Source organism: Hypanus sabinus, chromosome 15 (genome assembly GCF_030144855.1).
Source record: "Hypanus sabinus isolate sHypSab1 chromosome 15, sHypSab1.hap1, whole genome shotgun sequence".
NCBI classification, from domain to species: Eukaryota; Metazoa; Chordata; class Chondrichthyes; order Myliobatiformes; family Dasyatidae; genus Hypanus; species Hypanus sabinus.
Genome location: NC_082720.1, coordinates 51,342,414 through 51,363,165, shown reverse-complemented (window position 1 = coordinate 51,363,165; position 20,752 = coordinate 51,342,414). Strand labels below are relative to the sequence as shown.

At 38.3% G+C, this 20,752-nt stretch overlaps 1 protein-coding gene across 1 annotated transcript in view; it reads right to left on the bottom strand.

Moving 5' to 3' along the window:
- Positions 1-20,752, bottom strand: part of LOC132405519 (rho GTPase-activating protein 26-like) — a 177,321-nt gene that overhangs the window by 17,087 nt on the left and 139,482 nt on the right. Inside the window, exon 21 of the mRNA XM_059990394.1 lies at positions 8,983-9,015. Coding sequence (XP_059846377.1) covers positions 8,983-9,015 — 33 coding nt within the window. The remainder of the gene's footprint in view (positions 1-8,982; positions 9,016-20,752) is intronic.

Genomic DNA, 20,752 nt, shown 5'->3' with positions numbered 1-20,752 from the left:
AAGACACCTCAAAGTCAGGTGTCTTCCAAAACGAAATACTATATGAACTTAAGTATGTATCAGAGCTAGTGAATGGCAAAACAGAGGAACAAAGAACTAGTGAGAGGGCGCCTCCCACTCATAGCAGCGATATAAATAACATGGCGCAACCAAAATGGCTTCAGACTTTGTAGTGGCATTGGCTAAGAAACCACTGACATTTTCTTTGGTTATTTATTTATTTTTAAAGAATTGGGTGTCTGTAACGAGGCTAACATTCATTGATAATCGTTCAAGAAAATGGTAGTGAACCTTCAGGGGAAGGTACTCCCACAGTGCTGTTAAGGAAGGAATTCCAGTGTTTAGACCAGCAACAAAAAATATGCTAAATTCCACTTAAAATTAATTTATTTAGGATCAGAGTAATTGCAAATCACTAATTATAGCTTATGGCTTCACAATTTTTACCATGACTACAATGTGAAATTGACAGCTTTTCACTTGCACGGTGAATACAAGAATTTTAAATATACATTCAATAATTCACCCCTCTGCCACAGGCTGCATGGTTTTCAGCTTTTCCCCAACAGAAAATATTTTGAAAACATTAAACTCAATCCTTATATGAAAGCCTTGGAAATGATTAATGAGTTCCAAACTGTCTTTTTGCTGCTGGGAATGGCATTTACTATGATGCTTCTGTGTAGGATTTGTGAAAGCAAAATTGAAATGAAGTTTGGACAATTTCAAAAGAATATGGCCAGTCTTCAAGTGGGGCAAATAATCAATGACAAGCAAAAATATATATGGATCTGATGTAGTACTGTGACCTACAATAGATAGTGGCTTTGAAAATAATGGAGTAGCACCAGACTAGGCACCCCCCATTAGGTTCCAAACACAACATGGCCATCTGTGTATTGAAGCAAAAGCAATTGGAGAGATTTTTAATAAATATTTTTCTTCAGTTTTTACTTCGGAGAAAATTACGTGAACTAAGGAACTGGGGGAAATGAGTGTTGTATTTGACCACATATAAATTAGAATTAGCAGGAAGGAGATATTTGAGGCCTTAAATCCCTAGGACCTGCCCTGTTGCATTTTTGGAAGAAATTGTGGAGGTCCTTACAGAGTTTTTTGCATTATTTATAGCTATAGGTGAGGTTCTGGAGGACTAGAGAGAGTCCAATGAGGTACCATTGTTCAAAAAAGCATAGCAAAAACAAGCCATTAAACTAAACTGACACCGGAGGTGGGTAAGTTGCTGGAGTGGGTTCTGTGTGACAGAATACCAACAATTGGAGAGGGAAGTTTGATTCAAATCAGTCAGCATAGCTTTGTGGGTGGGAAGTTTTGTCTGCCAAATCTCTTGAGAGTTTTTCGAGGAGATAACCAAGAGAATAGATGCAGGTAAAGCAGTGAATTTTGTCTAAATTGACTCTGCAAGGCCTTTGACACAGCTCCTCATGACAAGCTAGTCTGGGAGCTTAAACTGCATGGGACCTAGAACAGATAGCCAAATGGATTCAGATTTCTTCATGCTAGGAGGTACAGACTGATGGTTGAGGTTGTTTCATGGACTGGAAGCCTATGTCTCATGGTAGGCTACAGAGGCTGGTGCTGGGACCTTTGTTGTTTGTAATTTATATAAATGATTTGGACATAGATATATTAGGTAAGTTTGCAAATGATCCCAAAAGAACTGATGTTGCAGACAGTGTAGAAGGTTATAAAACATCACAGGGGGATCTTGATAAGTTAGGTATGTGGCCTGTGGATTGGCAAATGACCTTCAATTCAGATAAATGTGAAGTAATGCATTTTGGGATATCAAACCAGGTTATGTTAACTGAAAGTGATGTCACAGATAGACATGCGACCGGGGGGCGGGGGGAGGGGGTAAAGGTAGCATTTGAACACTGGCCTTCATCAATCAGGACATTAAGTATAAGAATTGGGAGGTAACATTGTAGTTACTTAAGGAAGTAGTGAGGCCATACTTGGAGTATTGCATACAGTTTTGATCAAGCTGTTAAAGGAAAGATGTTAGTAAACACATAGAGCACAGAAAAGATTTATCATTAATTTGAGGGTGGGTAACCTGACAAGATAATGAGGAGCCACACAGTGTAGAAAACACATAGTCTTTTTCCAGAGAGGGGGTAGATACAAGAGCACAGGTGAGCAATTTAAAAGGGAAAATCAGGACAGCTTTTTCATAGATGAGCTGCCAGAAACAGTGGTTGGAACAGGCACATTAGGAACGTTTAAAAGGAAAGTTTTAGTGCATGGATAGGAGAGGTTTGAAGGGCTAAGCGCCAAACAAGGGCAGATGGAACTTGCTCATAGGGCAACAAAGTCACCATGGATGAACTAGACTGAAGAGCCTGTTTCCTTGCTGTATGACTCAATGACAAATACAGAACATGAATGAGGGAACAAAAAAGATCATTTGGAATGATTGAACATGAGGAAAGAATCGTGTCAGGGATGCAGCACAGAACTTTGTTTTAATATGTTCAGAAACTGGAGATCTGGAGTAAGTTCAGAGTATATTAGAAATACTCAGCAGGTGTAGTACATATGTAAAGATAGCCATCAGAGCTGACTTTTCAGCAGTTCTAGTAAATGGTAACCAAAGTGAAAAGCTCTGGCCACACCAAAGGTGTACTTGGAATTCTCTAATTTTATGACAAATTATGAATAATGCATTTCGGTAACATACTGAATCAGTGATTCATATCATTAAGAGGGAGATAAGGACTCGGTAATCCTGATGAAATTTGTGAAGGATGTTTATATTCTTTGTTTTTGTCATAGCAACCCAGAAGCTGAATGCTGAATGAACAGAGATGGAACTTGCCGCTCAATGACAGCTTTGCTGTGATCTATACATGATTGAAAGAAATAAAGGATGCTATTACTGAGAGAACTTATGTGTAAATATGCTAAATTTTAAGTCTTCACTGAGTGAATCAGAATTTTTTTTAAAGGGATATAATGCTTTTCATATGCCAATAAGCCTCAAAATATCAAACATTATCTTGTAGAAAATATTAAATAAGAATTATGAGACTGATAGAGCTAAGTAGAAAGGAGGTTCTGAAAACACACAGAAAGGATGTACGAAGGGAATTTAGTTCAAAATGAGTCAGCTAGAAAGAGTAGAGATGATTGTGAATGGCCGTAATAGAAAGCACATAAAATGAAAGGCACGGAAGGCACATAGACTAACAGAGACCATGACAAAATAACGAGCAGGATTTCAAGGCAATACATTCCTAGAAGAGAAATAGCAATGAATGAAATAACATGGACAGATCTGAGATGCTAGAATCCTGAAACACAAGCATAAAGTTTTGTGAAGTATATGGAGAAAACACAAGCTAATATTGTGGTAAAACACCAATACAGAGAAAGAGACCATAGACAAAAAAAAACTCTGCTGTCAACATTTTTGGGTTTTATGTTGTATCTGAATTATTAGCAGCTCTTTCCAGGCCTGCACCAGAAAACCAGATATGATTTGCGGACAGCTATTTCAAGGGGGAAGAGACAATTTCGAAAGGTTGGAGGCAATATCAGATGAACAGCAGCTTTAGCAAGGTCTGCAAGACATTACTTCCTACAAAGTGAAACCCAATAGCATGAATGGCAGCAATGCTTCACTACCAGATGAACTCAGTGACTTCTATGCCTACTTTGATAGGGAGAATATAAGTACAGCTATGAAGATCCCTGCTGCACCTGATAATCCTGTGATCCCCATCGCAAAGGCTGATGTTAGGCTGTCTTTAAAGGAAGTGAACCCTTGCAAGGCAGAAGGTCCCAATGGAGTACCTGGTAAGGCTCTGAAAACCTGTGCCAACCGACTAGCGGGAGTATTCAAGGACATTTTCAGTTACAGAACAAATATGACTTATCTAATGCACGTATTTTTAGATATTTACAAATCAGGAATTTTTTTTTACATAGTTTACTTCCAAATTTTCCCTCTGCTTATTCACCCAATATGATAGATACTCTTTTTCAGGTTAAACCATTTCAAAAAGGACCTATAGTTATAATTTATGAATGGTTATTGAATTTGTGAAAGGTATCTAACGATAAAATTAAAGGTGCATGGGAATTGGAATTTCGAGAGTCACTTTCAGTTAATCAATGGGATAAAATTTTTCATTTGGTAAATACTTCATCTATTTGTCCCCCATCGTTCCTTGATACAGTTCAAGGTAGTACATTGGGTACATATGTCAAAGGTTAAATTAGCCCGTACCTTTCCCAATATTAATCCTATTTGTAACAGATGTAAAATTGAGGTGGCTACTTTAACTCATATGTTTCGGTCTTGTATCAAGATAGATAACTTTTGGAAAGATGTCTTTAAAACTTAATCAAAAGTCTTGAATTTGGACCTACAACCAAATTTATTTACAGCAATTTTTGGGATCACTGCACCAGTAGCAGGATATGTTCCTGGTTCCGCTCAACAGATGATAGCTTTTACAACTTTATTGGCTAGGAGAGCCATTTTGCTTAATTGGAAGGACTCTAATTCACCTACTGATTTTTATTGGCTTACCTCCATTATATCCTGTCTAAGTTTAGAGAAAATAAGAAGCCGGACATTTAATACGTCCTTTAAATTTGAAGAAAGCTGGCGACCTTTTATTCAATATTTTCATATGGTTTGATTTATTGCTCTTCCAGTTACTTTCTTGAAACTTTGAATTTGATCAGACAGTTTCTCTTTTTATTCTTGCTTTTACTCTCAGTATGGGTTGCCCGGTCCCTTTTATCTCTTTTTCTTTTTTTTTGTCTAGTGGAGTTTTTTTTAATGCATATAAAAATTATAAAAGTTTCTTTATCTTTTTTCTTCTTTTCATGGAATGATAAGAGGAGAATTGATTATCTTATTTTTTATTATATACTATCAGATTAATACTATGTATTATCTTGATAATGTTTATTTTACCTTTTATATGAACTATCGATATAGATATTTGAGATAATTCTCCTCTTGTTTATATATGTACTTTTTTAATTAATAAAAAGAGAAAGAAAGAAAGAAAGAAAGAAAGAAAGAAAGAAAGAAAGAAAGAAAGAAAGAAAGAAAGAAAGAAAGAAAGAAAGAAAGAAAGAAAGAAAGAAAGAAAGAAAGAAAGAAAGAAAGAAAGAAAGAAAGAAAGAAAGAAAGAAAGAAAGAAAGAAAGAAAGAAAGAAAGAAAGAAAGAAAGAAAGAAAGAAAGAAAGAAAGAAAGAAAGAAAGAAAGAAAGAAAGAAAGAAAGAAAGAAAGAAAGAAAGAAAGAAAGAAAGAAAGAAAGAAAGAAAGAAAGAAAGAAAGAAAGAAAGAAAGAAAGAAAGAAAGAAAGAAAGAAAGAAAGAAAGAAAGAAAGAAAGAAAGGACTTTTTCAACCTCTCACTGCTATGGGTGGAAATTCCCACTTGCTTCAAAAAGGCAACAATTATACCAGTGCCTAAGAATAATAATGTGGGCTGCCTTAATGACTATTAGCCGGTGGCACTCACATCGACAGTGATGAAATGCTTTGAGAGGTTGGTTATGAATAGACTGAACTCCTGCCTCAGCAATGAGCTGGACCCATTGCAATTTGCCTATCGCCACAATAAGCCAATGGCAAACACAATCTCAGTGGTTCTCCATACAGCCTTCGACCACCTGGACAACACAAACACCTATGTCAGGATGCTGTTCATCGACTATAGCTCAGCATTTCATACCATCAGTCCCACTATCCTGATTGAGAAGTTGCAGAACCTGGGCCTCTGTACCTCACTCTGCAATTGGATCCTCAACTTCCTAACCGGAAGACCACAATCTGTGCAGATTGGTGATAACATCTCCTCCTCGCTGACAATCAATACTGGTGTACCTCGGGTGTGTGATTAGCCCACTGCGCTACTCTCTATATACACATGACTGTGTAGCTAGGCATAGCTCAAATACCATCTATAAATTTGCTGATACTATCATTATTGGCAGTTTCTCGAGTGGTGACGAGAGGGTATACAGGAGTGAGATATGCCAACTAATGGAGTGGTGCCACAGCAACAGCCTGACACTCAACATCAGTAAGACGAAAGAGCTGATTGTGGATTTCAGGAAGGGTAAGACAAAGGAAAACATACCAACCCTCATAGAGGGATCAGAAGTGGAGAGAGAGAGCAGTTTCAAGTTCCTGGGTGTCAAGATCACTAAGGATCTAACCTGGTCCCAACATATCGATGTAGTTATAAAGAAGGCCAGACAGTGGCTATACTTTATTAGGAGTTTGAAGAGATTTGGCATGTCAACAAAAACACTCAAAAGCTTCTATAGTTGTACTGTGGAGAGCATTCTGACAGGCTGCATCACTGTCTGGTATGGGGGGGGGGGGGGGTTACTGCACAGAACTGGAAGAAGCTGCAGAGGGTTGTAAATCGAGTCAGCTTCATCTTGAGTACTAGCCTACAAAGTATCCAAAATGTCTTCAGGGAGCTGTGTCTCAGAAAGGCAGCGTCCATTATTAAGGACCTCCAGCACCCAGGGCATGCCCTTTTCTCACTGTTACCATCAGGAAGGAGATACAGAAGCCTGAAGGCACACACTCAGTGATTCAGAAATAGCTTTTTCCCCTCTGTCATCCGATTCCTAAATGGACATTGAACCCTTGGACACTACCTCACTTTTTTAATATACAGTATTTCTGTTTTTTGCACGATTTTAAAAAATATATTCAATATATGTATACTGTAATTGATTTACCTGTTTATTATTTTTTTCTCTTCCAGAATATGTATTGCATTGAACTGTTTGTTGCTGCTGTTAACAAATTTCACGTCACATGCCAGTGATAATAAACCTGATTCTGATTCTCATTGTACAAGGATGTTCCTGTCAACTGGGAGGACATCACCAATACACTGACACCATCAGATGGATACAGTATCAGTGTGCTGCAGTTACAGCTGTTGCCTCAATGCTCCAAGGACCCAGGTTTGATCTTGATTTTGGGTACCACTGATGTATAGTTTGCACCTACTTCCCAGGATTGTGTGGGATTCTGCCAGACACCTGTTTCCTTTCGCGTCCCAAAGTTGTACAGGTAAGTTTAGTGGTTAATGTGGACACATGGACAACTTATAAAAGGGGAAAATGTTGAAAGACTATTTGAGAATGGGAATGGCAGGGCAATAAGAAATAGCACAGGATGTCACAGGAAAAACAATGGGTCATTTAGCTCACAAACAAGAGAAAATCTGCAGATGCTGGAAATCCAAGCAACACACACAAATTGCTGCAGGAACTCAGCAGGCCTAGCATCATCTTTGGAAAAGAGTACAGTCAACCTTTCATGCCAAGACCCTTTAGCAGGACTGGAGAAAAAAAGGTGAGGAGTAGAGTTAAAAGGTGGGGGTATGGGAGGGAGAAATACAAGGTGATAGGTGAAAGGTGAAACCAGAAGGACAGGGGTGACATAAAGAGCTGGAAAGTTGATTGGTGAAAGAGATAAAGGGCTGAAGAAGTGGAAATCTAATAGAACAGAAGGCCAAGGAAGAAAGAAAGAAAAGGAGGGAGGAGTACCAGCGAGGCAATGGGAAAGCAAGGAGATATGGTGAGAGAGGGAAAAGTGAATGAGGAATGGTGAAGGGGGGGTGGAGGGGGGCATTACCAGAAGTTTGAGAAATCAATGGTCATACCATCAGGTAGGAGGCTACCCAGACAGAATACAAGGTGCTGTTCCTCCAACCTGAGTGTGACCCCATTGCAACAGTAGATGAGAACATGGATAGACATATTGGAATGGGAATGGCAGGTGGAATTAAAATGGGTTGTCACTAGGAGATCCTGCTTTTTCTGGCGGATGGATTGTAAGTGTTTGGTGAAGTGGTTTCCCAATCTACGTTGGGTCTCACTGATATATAGGAGGCCACAATGAGAGCACCGGACACAGTATATGACCCTAACAGACTCACAGATGAAGTGTTGCCTCATCTGGAAGCACTGTCTGGGGCCCTGAATGGTGGTGAGGGAGAAGGTGTAGGGGCAGGTGTAGCACTTGTTCTGCTCACAAGGATAAGTGCCAGCAGGGAGATCAGTGGGGAGGGAAGAATGCACAATGGAGTCACATAGGAAGTGATCCCTGCAGAAAGCAGAAAATGCTGGGGGTGGGGGGGGAGGGGTCATTTAGCTGACTGGTTGGCCAGCAGAAGAAATGAAACAGAATATGTAGTACATTACCTAACAGTTCTATTGCATAAGATATCATGAGCATTGCAAGTACAAAGTTTTGCTGATAACTGTATTAATAAAACTCAACAGTATTTGATTTTCAGGGTCAATAACGCCTGGAGGACAAAATGGGTTCCATCCGTCAGAGTCAATATCGCCATGTGTAATTATTGATAAGAGGCTTTTCATTCGAACTCTGACAATCTGGCATGCTCAGGACTTTATTGCAACCGTGGCAGATTTTGCTGGCCATTGGATGTATTTTTTGACTGATACTGAATACAGTTATTTCATTTTTTAAATGATGTTTCACAGTATCATAATGAGTATTTAAATGAGTTTAAGGAGATTTGAAAAATATCTCTGGAACCAGAATCTAAAGCATTGGCATCTCTGAAAATTTATATTCTCAACAAGAATAAACTTAAATTAATTTAATCAAATCAGAATACTTTTATTTAATAATTCTTCTTGTCCCTGTCATTGTCTGAAGCCAACTTACAGCACAAATTAATTTGAACCAAGATCTTTTAAAACATGCTCTACATTCAGTCACTAGGAGGTACAAAGGACGCTGTGACTGGACTCAACAATGCGCTATAATATGCAAGCAGACTTCTAATTGGAAAACCTTCTTGCATATTTGGAGATATATGCTGCAGAAAAGGAAACAAATTTCGTAGTATGACATATCACCTAGGCTGTTATGCTTTGCTACTGTATTTATGCTATCACAGATCACATTCATAATGAATTACAATGCACGTACCTAGTGAGACTGGGTTTTCGTTTGGGATTTAATCTGCAATGTAAAGAAATAGTAAGTCAACAGCACTGTTTTGTTTTGGTAAATGAAGTTTAGATTTACATTTTGGTTCTTCATATTCATACAGTAAGCAACAATTACAAACAACACTTGGGCAAGCCATTTTTCAAATGTCACCAACAAAATTCACACTCTGTTAGCTCAAAGCATAGAAAATTCATTGTAATGCAGCTACTGGTAGGCAAGCTATCTTAAATAGGCAAGCATATTTTCATAATATCTATCGAATAAATGGTAGATGCTTCTTTTTTTAAACTTTAATTATCATGTTGAATAGTTGTTGTTATAGTTCTATTACTAGTATCAGAAATAACAACTCAACTCTTAGTCTCATCTCAGAAATCCACTGTTTTAATTTACTAGTCTACACTTCTAAAAGCATTGAGCAGAAACAAAGTCAGATTCCAGGTAAGACACACATAAATCCTCCAAAGTTAATTATGTTGCAAATCTTTAATGTGAAACTATAGCATTCTTTACTGCTCTAAAGACACCGCACATCCTAATATTTACACCATTTCTGTTTTGGTATCTTGAAACCTTTTTGTTACCTAACATTAATGCAGTAACATACTAGACAAAAAGTAGACTCTGTCATATGTAACAAGAGAAAAAGAATTCTGAGCATCAAATAATTTACTGTGTATAAAATGTCACCATTTCTTCTATCAATATCATCTGGTGCTACTTATTAGTGCTTCTCGAGCTTGCAACAGGCTAAGACCTTCAAATGCCAAATGTTGTGAGCAGACATCAAAAGCAAATCATACTTTGAATCCAAGTGTTGGCATTGATCAAAATCAAGTAGCTACAGAGGGCTTGAACTAAGCTAGACAAAAACCACATTACACAAAACAACAAAAACTACAATGAGACTGTTAGAAATGCTGTGTTAATCCTTGCCAGTTCCTTTAATTGATTTTGTCACAATAATTCATTATGTTATTAAGAAATTGCAATATTACAGTATGCAATGCAAGAAAAAGTGATTTATTTTCTTTTTGACCATACAAGGATTTAAAACATACAGTACATATGTAATTACTTGAAAGTTCAAAGTAAATTTATTATCAAAGTACGCCATATACAACCCTGAGATTCATTTTCTAGGGGTCATAGTCAATAACTTAATAACAGAATAACAACCATAGCAGAATCAATGAAAGACCACATCAACCAATGGCATTCAACCAGTGGGCAAAAGATAACAAATAGTGTAAATGGAAAAATAAATATTATTAATAAATGAATAAGCAATAAATATCGAGAACATGAGATGAATAGTCCTTGAAAGTGAGTCCATAGGTTGTGGGAACATTTATTTCAATCATAGGGTAAATGAAGTTGAGTGAAATTATCCTTTCTGGTTCAAGAGCCTGATGGTTGAGGGGTAATAACTGTTCATGATTTTGGTGGGTTGAGTCCTGAGGCTCCTGTATCTTCTTCATGATGGCAACAGCGAGAAGAGAGCATTACCTGGGGGTGGTGGGGGTCCCTGATGATGGATGCTACTTTCCTGCGACAGCACTCCATGTAGATGGGCTCAGTGGTGGAGAAGGCTTTACCTATGATGGACTGGGCTGTATCCACTACTTTTTGTAGTACTTTCCATTCAAGGACATTGGCGCTTCCATACCAGTCCATAACACAACCAGTTAGTATACTCTCCATATCTACAAAAGTTTGTCAAAGTTTTAAATGTCATGCCAAATCTTTGCAAACCCCTAAAGAAATAGGGCTGGCTGATGGTATAGTTGCATCAGCACTAGACCTAGAGGTGGGTGCTCCTGAGTTTGAATTCAACGGGTCCCAACCTGGGCATCTGCATGGAAGAAGGGCCTGGCAATCTACTTCCATATCTTGCCATGAAAACCCTATAGACAACTACACTATCCATAGGTCGCCATGAGTTGATGACAATTCAACAGTACTCAACAAACACCAATAAGGAAGTAGGGTCACTGCTATACAAACATCATAATTTCACTTGCATGCTGGGCTCAGGACAAGTCCTCTGAAATGATAATAACAAGAATTTAAAGTTGCTGACCCTCTCACCCAATGAAGACAGACTCATGGACTTCAGTTTTCCACCTTCTGAAGTCAATAATCAGCTCCTTTTGTCTTTCTGACATTGAGCAAGAGGTTGTTGTTAAGGCACCACTCAGTCAGATTTTTAAATCTCCCTCATATATGCTGATTCTTCACCACTTTTGATTCAGCCTGGAACAGTGGCATTGTCAGCAAACTTAAATATGGCTTTTGAGCAGTGCTTAGCCTCATTCATAAGTGTAAATTAAGTAGATCAGGGGCTAAGCACACAACCTTATGGTGCATCTGTGCTGATGGAGATTGTGGAACAGATGTTGTTACCAAATTGAACTGACTGGGTCTACAAGTGAGGAAATCAAGAACCCAATTGCACAAGAAGGAATTGAGGCCAAGGTCTTGAAGTTTGTAAATTAGTTTTGAGGAGATGACAGTATTGAATGCCAAGCTGTAGTCAATAAAGAACATCCTGATGTATGCATCTTTGCTGTCCAGATGTTCCAGGGTTGAGTGAAGAACCAATGAGAGGTCATCTGCAGTGGGCCTGTTGTACCAGTAGGCAAAATGAAGTGGCTCCAAGTTGCTTCTCAGTTAGGAGTTGTTATGTTTCATCAACAACCTCTTAAAACACTTCCTCACTGTGGATGTAGGTGCTACTGGATGACAGTCATTGAAGCAGGTTACCATGTTCTTTGCAGGCATCAGTATAATTTAAGCTTGCTTGAAGCAGGTGGGAATCTCAGACTGCCAAAGCGAGAGGTTAAAGATCTCAGTGAACACTCCAGCCGGTGGGTCATCACAGGTCTTTAGCACCTGACCAGGTCATCCTGTCTGGGCCAGGCACTTTCTGTGGGTTCACCCTCCTGAAGGATGATCGCACATTGACCTCAGAGACTGAAATCACAGGATCATCAGGGGCTGTGGGAGTTCACGATGGTTCCTCTTAGAAAGTAAAATCAAGCAACATAGGAGACAATAGGAGACCATCCATATTTTGACAGTCAAACTGAGCATAAAAGGCATTGAGCTCATTTGGAAGCAAAGCCTTGTCTCCTATGTTGCTTGATTTTACTTTCTAAGAGGAGACAGCATTCAAACCCTACCACAAGTGTCAAGCATCCTTCATTGATTCAAGTTTGGTCTGGAACTGCCACTTCACCCATGAGATGGCTTTCATACCTGGACCTCTTGTAACTTTCTTGGTTACCAGACTTGAATGCCTCTGATATGACCCTCAGCAGATAGTGGACCTCATGGTTCATCTAGGACTTCTGGTTGGGGGAGACTGATTGATTTTGTGGGGACACACTCGCCTACAACTGTTTTAATAAAGTCTGTGACAACTGGTGTTTTCATCCAGATCCACAGTTGAGTCCTTGAACACAGCCCAGTCCACCGAAATGAAACAATCCCCTAGCCACTCCTCTGCATCTCACAACCACCTCTTTGTTGTCCTAATCTCTAGAGCCTTGCTCTTTAGCCTCTGGCTGTAGGCAGACAGAAGTACAGCCAAGTGACAAGATTTCCCAAAATGCGGACTGAGCATGGGACAGTAGGCATTCCTTATCATCGTACTATATAACAGTGGTCTAGTGTGTTGGGACTTCTGTGCTACAGAGTTCTTCAAACAAGACTGGGCAGGTGTTTCTTCAAACAAAACTGGTTAAAGTCCCTAACTATGATTTGAAATGTGTTAGGATGGACTATTTCTTGTTTGGTGATGGTATCATGGAATATCTCAAGCGTTTGATCATAGTTGGCAGCATGTGGTATGTAAACTCCAGTGAGTATCATGGATGAGAACTCCCTAGGTAAATAGAATGAACGGCATTTGACTGTAAGGTGTTCAAAGTCAGGGGAACAGAAGTTCAACAAAACTGCCACACTGGAGCATCACTGAGAATTTACTATGAAACACACATCTCCACCTTTTCTCTGATGTGAATGACTACCTAATTTCTAATTGTAACAAAGGATTGCCTGTTAAATTCTTATACAGTACATATACCAATCATAGCACTTACGGGGTTGAATTTAGCTTTTGCAAATTGAAAAGAATATCAATACAAATGTCATGCATATGTTATAAATATGTATCTATAATGTGTTCTGCTGAAAGTAATGTACTTAATATTTGTTAAGTATGGAGTTATTTGAAACAGACTATCCAGCAGAGTATGTGATTACTGGCTGACAAACATTAATCTCCTGCAAGCAGGAAAAACATTCCAGATAACAGACAATATGAATTTTCTACTATGCCTTTTAATGTTCAGAGTAACTTGGCAATTAGAGTTCTGAAATAAAAAGTCAGTAGTTGAAAAGGCAGTTGAAAGGTTATAAAAGGTTTGCCTATAACATTATTTAGAACTGCAAGAGCATATTAGTGCACATAGTGGAAATCTGAATTAAAAGAAGAAAGTGCTCAGTCAACCAGGCAATTTCGAGGAAGTGCCCCACCACCCTGAGCACCCATCTGGACTAGACAAAAAGGCCAAACTGGCCCTCTGCTCCTAGGAATTGATCACCAAGGTTTTACAGTAACTGCATCTCCAGAGGCCTCATCACAGAATAGCTCTGTTCCAACCTGCTTTTTAATTCACTTTTTATTATTTACATAAATGGTAGTAGCAATGTTTAAAACTGATAAAAAAACAATTACAGTCTTTGACGAGTCGAAGTTCTGCACTTAACAGACTTTGACAGAAAGAAAAGCTAAGTATAGAGTGTGAGCTAGTTTAACAATGGAAAACCGACATCCCATTTTGACAAAAGGCATGGCCAGACTTTTCATAGCAGGATCCAGCAATGAAGCTGGGTCAGATAAATCATTCAATAGGCTAGGCCTTATTTCCATTTAACGTTGAAGACGAGTAGATTTGAAGGCTTTTACCTCAGAAGTAAGGTTATCAACCCATAACAGCAACTCATTCCCACTCTCAAGATTGTGCTTGACTGCTGAAAAATCATGTAGGAAATGGAAACATCTTTTTAAAAAAGCAAGACAACAGAACACTTAGAAAATAAAAATCTAGCTAATCTCACTCCTTCAGCCTTTCTTCATAATCATACAATTTTCCCACTTTCAAGTACTTAATCAGTATTCTACTCAATGCCATAGTTCAACAAGACACACTATTCCTCAGCTGTGAAGTCCAGATCCTAACCACCTGCTGTGTAATAAAGAATTTTGTCATGTCATTTCAACTCCTCTGCCACAAATTTTCATTCTACATCCTCTGATTGATACTTCTATGAATGGGAGAAGCTTTTCTCTATTATCTCTACTGTGATTTTAATACAACTCTGATTTTATTCTCCATTCTGTTCACTTAACTAAAGTCTCTAATCTCACGATTTATTCTAGTAATTCCAATTTAATTCAGAATTAAAATATACACCTTTCTAAGATAGCCTCAGCCAACATAAAAACAAAAAAAAATCTCAGCAGGTACAAATACTTAGGGATACGGGTGGTATGCAGAAGAAACTATTCATCGCAACATGCAGATGTATATTACCACCTCACAGTCGTACAAGGTGGAACTCATGGCAAGATCAAGACTAAAATATAACATTCTAGATCTCTGCAATTTCTAAATGATGTCTATGGAAGTTAGTGACAATGGCAACTCAACACTGAACAGAATACTTTTGGCCATTATATCAGATTTTCACATAGTAATTAGTTCTAGTAACAGAAACATACATTTATTACTTGTCATAGTAGAATAATCAATGTTAGTAATGATTAATTACTTGTCTACTTGCAAAGATTTCATAAGCCAATTGTATCTTGTGCATTTCATCTTGACCATGCCAAGGTGCCTTTGTGCATTTTTGTTTTGCATGGTTAGTAATCTGACTTTCTTGGAAAAGTAATATTAAAAACTAGTAATAATAGAGGTATAAATCTATTAAGCAAATCATATATTTATGTTTCAACTGTTTAATACAGACCAGATTATTTAGATACAGCAATGATTCAAAGAATTGCAAAACACAGTGCAATTGTTCTTCTCCCCTTTTGCCAACACAAGCAGGTTGCACAAAATTAGTGCTATTTAAGAAACAGCTATAAATTAACAAGCAGCTTTCATTCTCCCCCTCACCAAAGGGATAGCAGTCACATTTTTAAAGTGTCTTGTATATGCAACACTATGCAAGGAACCTGCACCATGCATCATTCTCTTTTCACCTTTTTCTGAATCTTGCTGCCAAAGTTGCATAACCTGACCACATGGCCCTGAGAAGAACAAATACTGATTCACCAACTAATAGGAATCAATGCAAATGTGTTCACTTCAGATCATGTAAATAATACCATATGATTTCTTTTTACTGAGAGATTTCCAATGCACTCCAGAGGACTACTGCCAGTTTATGCCATCTTGAATCACAAAACAATTAAATCTTTTAGGTGATAGAATTTGTTACTTTTCTAACATTTTAAAATGTCATTAAGCTGTGAATATAGATGAAAGTGATAAACTGTAAAATAAAATCTTCGTCATGATCTTTTGGAATGTTTTATTAGCCAATACATATATGAACATTTGAAATGGAAACAGACATAAATTATGCAACTGGGGTACAAGTTTGTCTTGGGTACTATTGTTACTGCATTTCCCTTATGATACTTCCATGTACTGATGTAATAAAATGATCTATTTAGATGTCATGCAAAACAGTTTTTCACCATACCACATGGCAATAATAAGCAGACAGTCAGACTGTTGGATGCACTGTCTGATATTAAGTTCTTTGTCTTTAAACAGATTTAAATACCGGTTCAAAGCAATATCAAACAAATTTGCATAAGCAACCATGCTAAACATCTGCTCCATCAATTCAGCAAAACATTTTCTCATTATTGCTTTATATACTACTTTTATTGAAGTATTTTAAAACATGTTTTTATCTCAAATGGATCAGAATCATATTTATAATTTTAAAATATATAATAAAATGGTATGTCTGTGTGTCCCGCTCATAGCTCAGTAACGAAACAATCTGGAAGTCAGATATTTTAAATATAGGTTAGGTTTTCCATAAGACTGTTCACTAGACTGTTAGTTTTCTAAAACTCTCCATTGCACAAAAGGTGTATTAACACATTTGGAGTATTGTGAACAGGTTTGGGCCCCATATCTAAGAAAGGGTGTGCTGGCATTGAAGAATATCTAGATGATGTTTCAGAAAAGTCCCAGAAATCTAAGGGTTAACATATGAGGAGCACTTGATGGTTCTGTGCCTGTACTCGCAGGAGAATAGGGGTGGAAGGGAGGGATCGCATTGAAAACTACCAAATATTCAAAGGCCTAGACAGAATGGACATGGAGAAGATGTTTTCAACAGTGTGAGAATCCAGGACCAGAAAGCACAACCTCGGACTCAAAGGATGGCCCTGTAGAACAGAGATGAGGAGGAATTTCTTTAGCCAGGGGATACTGAATCTAGAATTTATTGCCACAGATGGCTGGGGAGGCCAAGACAATGGGTGCAGAAGCCATGTATCTATTTTCTATCTGTTTGTATTGTATTTTGTGTCGCTTGCTTATTATGGGGAATCTATCACGTGAGTTAGGACATGGCAGAAGCAAATGAGTATAGTTATATACTCATGCTTTGTCTTTAGCCTAGTTTGAGCAAGGGGTGAACCATGGAATTTTTATTGTTGAATGCTCCTAGAACATTAAGATTATTTAATTCTGACTAGATTGTTATTTGTATTGTTATCACACTGCTTATCTTGTTAGATTGCCAGTTAAGAGTTTCATTAGTTTTTTTAAAATTTGCTCCAAAAATTGCTACAAGATTGTTCGTCTTTGCTGGTTTCTTAAAGGATCAAAAGTAGTTTTTTGAACTCCTGAACTTCATTATTTGAAGTACGTCATACAGTGTCAACCTCATGCTTTGTCTCTGAGTGGTTTTGGTCCACTTTCAAGTAGATGCTTCATTTTGTCAACAAAAAAAAAGTTACGCCAAACACCAGTCTATGGCTACAGATTGCCTCAGATCTGTTGGCAGCATTGGAATCACAACACTCAGTAACCAGAGCAGCTGGCAGCAAGTAACAACCTTTTGTTGATTTGTGCTGTGTTTGTGGTTTGAACACAGTTTTGAATGGTCAGCGCTGTTATCCATTCGGGACCATTTCTCGATTATGAGCTGTTTGCCTGAGGGCTCAACCCTTTGTTTTACTCAGGTGCTAAAATATTGTCCAGATTGTCAACATTTAAACTGAACGCTGTTTTCTTGATCTGGTTTAAGTGTGGACATTTGTTGACTGAGTTTAATAAACCAAATATCACTGGTGCTGTAGGCAAACAAAGAGTTAATTGTGAGTGGCGCAATAAGGAGAATGTAATATGAGTAAACTGAAGCATGGAACTGACTCTCGTATTGAGGCTGGTAAAAGAGTAATTAAACTTACTTCAAAAGCTTTATAAAGTAGAATCAGTCTTCAAGAGGAATGCAAGACAAATATGAACAAAATTAAAGGTTTAATTCCATCAATTAAGGATCTTCTGGGAAATAAAGAAAATGCATTTCAAGTGCAATCTTGTCTCAAGGACTTGACCGGTCTCTGCTAAGCAACATCACACATTGTCACTACTTCCCAAGGTCGAGCAGGAAAAACAGATCCAGTAATTTTCAAACATTGGAAGCTTTAGTAATGCATTCAAAGGGCATGTTCAACAATGGCTGACTCAAACATGTTCTACTGAAGGTCATGTTGCTGCAACAAGTGAAAAGGTTTCTCAAATTCCGAGTCATGTTTTGACTATGCAAGTAGCAGAGGACCCACAGGTTGACGTGAAAGTGAGCAAAAATGCGTCAACTGTCAATGCTTCAAGTTCTTCTGCAAGCAAATCATCTTTTGAATTTATTACCTCCTCTGCACACATTAAGACAGTGGCTGATTTAGCCGATTTAGCTGCTTTTATCACATGTCAAAAATTATTAAAGAATACACATGCACTGGAAGAGCAAGAGCTGGTGCTCTTGGAACAGCTATAGTGAAGGAAGGAACCGTTTAAGTTGCAAGAATAAATTGCCACTCAAGGGCCAATGTTAACATGCTAAGGGCTTCAAATGTGGCAAGTGCTAAAAGTGCTCCAGCAGGACAGTCCTATGTGTGAGTTCCTATATTGATAAGGCACAGAGAAAACCCAACACATTCAATGTCAATGTTGATTCATTTATTCTTCAAGTGTCTGTGAAACATGAGTTAGACCCTCAAGAGGTAGTTTACTCTCAGCTTGCGCAAAGGAGTCACTCTGAACCTATGTCATCTCCAACAGCTGGAAGGGTTCATAGGGACATTAATTAACAGCATGGGAAAACTCTTGTTTTAGATGATAGAGATCAATATAGTATTATTGATATAACGAGGAAGCAAAATGAAATAGCAACCTTATAGGTACTACAACACATTACATCTTTGCCTAAAAGAGAGATTCAAGTCTGTTATGGCTGACCATTGCAGTATCATGCATTCATAAAATAGTGCTGAAAGCAAGATTGACCGCTATGGTGACCGCCTCTATATCCTTGACCAGTACGCTAGAGATCGCCATAGAGAACTTGACTCTGAGAAAGAATACCTAACGCTAATGCTTTACTACAGGAGCATTTAGGTAATGAACAGAAAACAGCATCTGCCTACATACAAAAGGCTCTTTCTTGGGCAGCTATCAAATTTAAAGACATGAAAGTTCATCAAGCCTACAGTCTTCTTCTCAGAGGCTGTTGTAATGTCATGGAAAAAATGCAATACATGGCGAGATTTCGACAGGCCTGCTAATATGTCGACTGTCGTGAAGAAATTGCCCTATATGCTTGGGAATAAGTGGAAAACGGTGGGCTGTGAACTGCAAGAAAGGCACAACAGTATGACTACTTTCACTGACATTGTTGATTTTATTGAAAGGCAAATAAAGATTGTTACACACCACACCCAATGTTCAGAAATATACAGGATGCTACATCACCTGCAATAAGTAAAGATGTAAACAAAACTAAGTCACAATATTGTTCTAAGGCTAAAGGAAGCAGCTTTGTCACTATTGTGACCACTGTAATAAGCTAAATTTGAACCTGCAATTAATGGAAGGGAAATGGTTTGTCTTGTTCTGCGAGGGTAAGCACACAATTGATCTGTGCCCTCAGCTGCAGAAAATGGAACATAATGAGAAGATTGCTTTCCTAAAGAAAAATGGTGTCTACTTTTGGTTGTTTATGTACAGGACACACCAGCAAGAATTGTAGGAAGAGTCTTTCATGCAAGGTATGCAGTGGTAAGCATCCCATCAAACTTTATATATTCACTCTAACAAAAAAGGGTGCAAAATCAAAACAAGCAGTGAGTAGTGTTCTAGTATTTACTGGCCTTACAGGGGTTGGCAATCGTGATTATAAACCTTCCACGGTTCCAGTACAAGTGAAGTCTAGGAAGGGTAACAAGACAATGGTTACTTATGCTTTCCTTGATCAAGGAATTACAGCATTGTTCTGCACAGTGGGCCTCATGATCAAACTTGACCTCACAGGAAAAAGGAAACAAATTCTCTTACGCACCAAGGGTCAAAAAATCAGTTACATTGTTTCACGGTTGGAAGTGGCTGGCTTAGATCGTAAAAACTTTTGTGAACCACCTAACACCTATACATAGGAAAGTATGCCTGTCCACAATGGAATGTTCCATGGCAGAGATCTCCAGGGATGGTCCATTTGCCAGAGATTGATACAAAAGTTGAGCTGCTGATAGGATGAATGTGCCTAAAGCATTGGAGCCATTGTAAATGATGCATAGTGTTAATAGTGGACCCTTTGCAATCAGAACAATGTTGGGTTGGACTGTGAATGGACCACTGAATGGAGATACTGGTGATGGAAGAAACTGTGCTGAGCCTGAGCTAACAGTTCACAGGATCTCAGTTTTAAACTTGGATGAGCTTTGCCAGCAATAGTTCAATGCAGACTTGCCTGAATGCAGTCACAGTGAACAACCTGTTTTGTCAATAGAAGATCACAACTTCATGGAGTTTATTGCAAATTCTGCAAGACTGGTGGATGGCCACTACCAGATTTTGAGAAAAAAAGGTTAATGTGCCAAATAATAGAAAGACTGCTGAACAGCATGCTCTAAATCTAAGGAAGAGGTTTATGGTTTTGTCATTTCACACTGACTACACAGGTTTCATGAAGGATGTCATCTCCAAAGTTCCGTCAAAAGATTGCCAGCAGAGGATCTGGAACACAGTGTTGGAGAAGGTTGGTGTATTCCACATCATGGTGCCTACCACCCCAGAAAAGAGAAACGTTGTGTTGTGTTTGACTGTGGAGCAACTTACCAGGAAAAATCACTTAATGCTCAGCTTTTACAGGGACCAGATCTTACTAGTTCACTGACTAGAGTCATAACTGGATTCAGAAAAGAATCAATGGTGATCATGGCAGATATTGAATCAAAGTTTCATCAGGTTAAAGTAAGAAGTGGAAGATACAGATCTGCTGAGTTTTCTCTAGTGGTCTGATGCTAACTTCAGCCAAGATATGGCAGACTGTAGAATGGTAGTACACCTTCTTGGAGCAACTTCTGCAGTTTTCAACTCACAAAGTGGATAAGCAATGAGTATAGTGTGCTATCTGTGATACC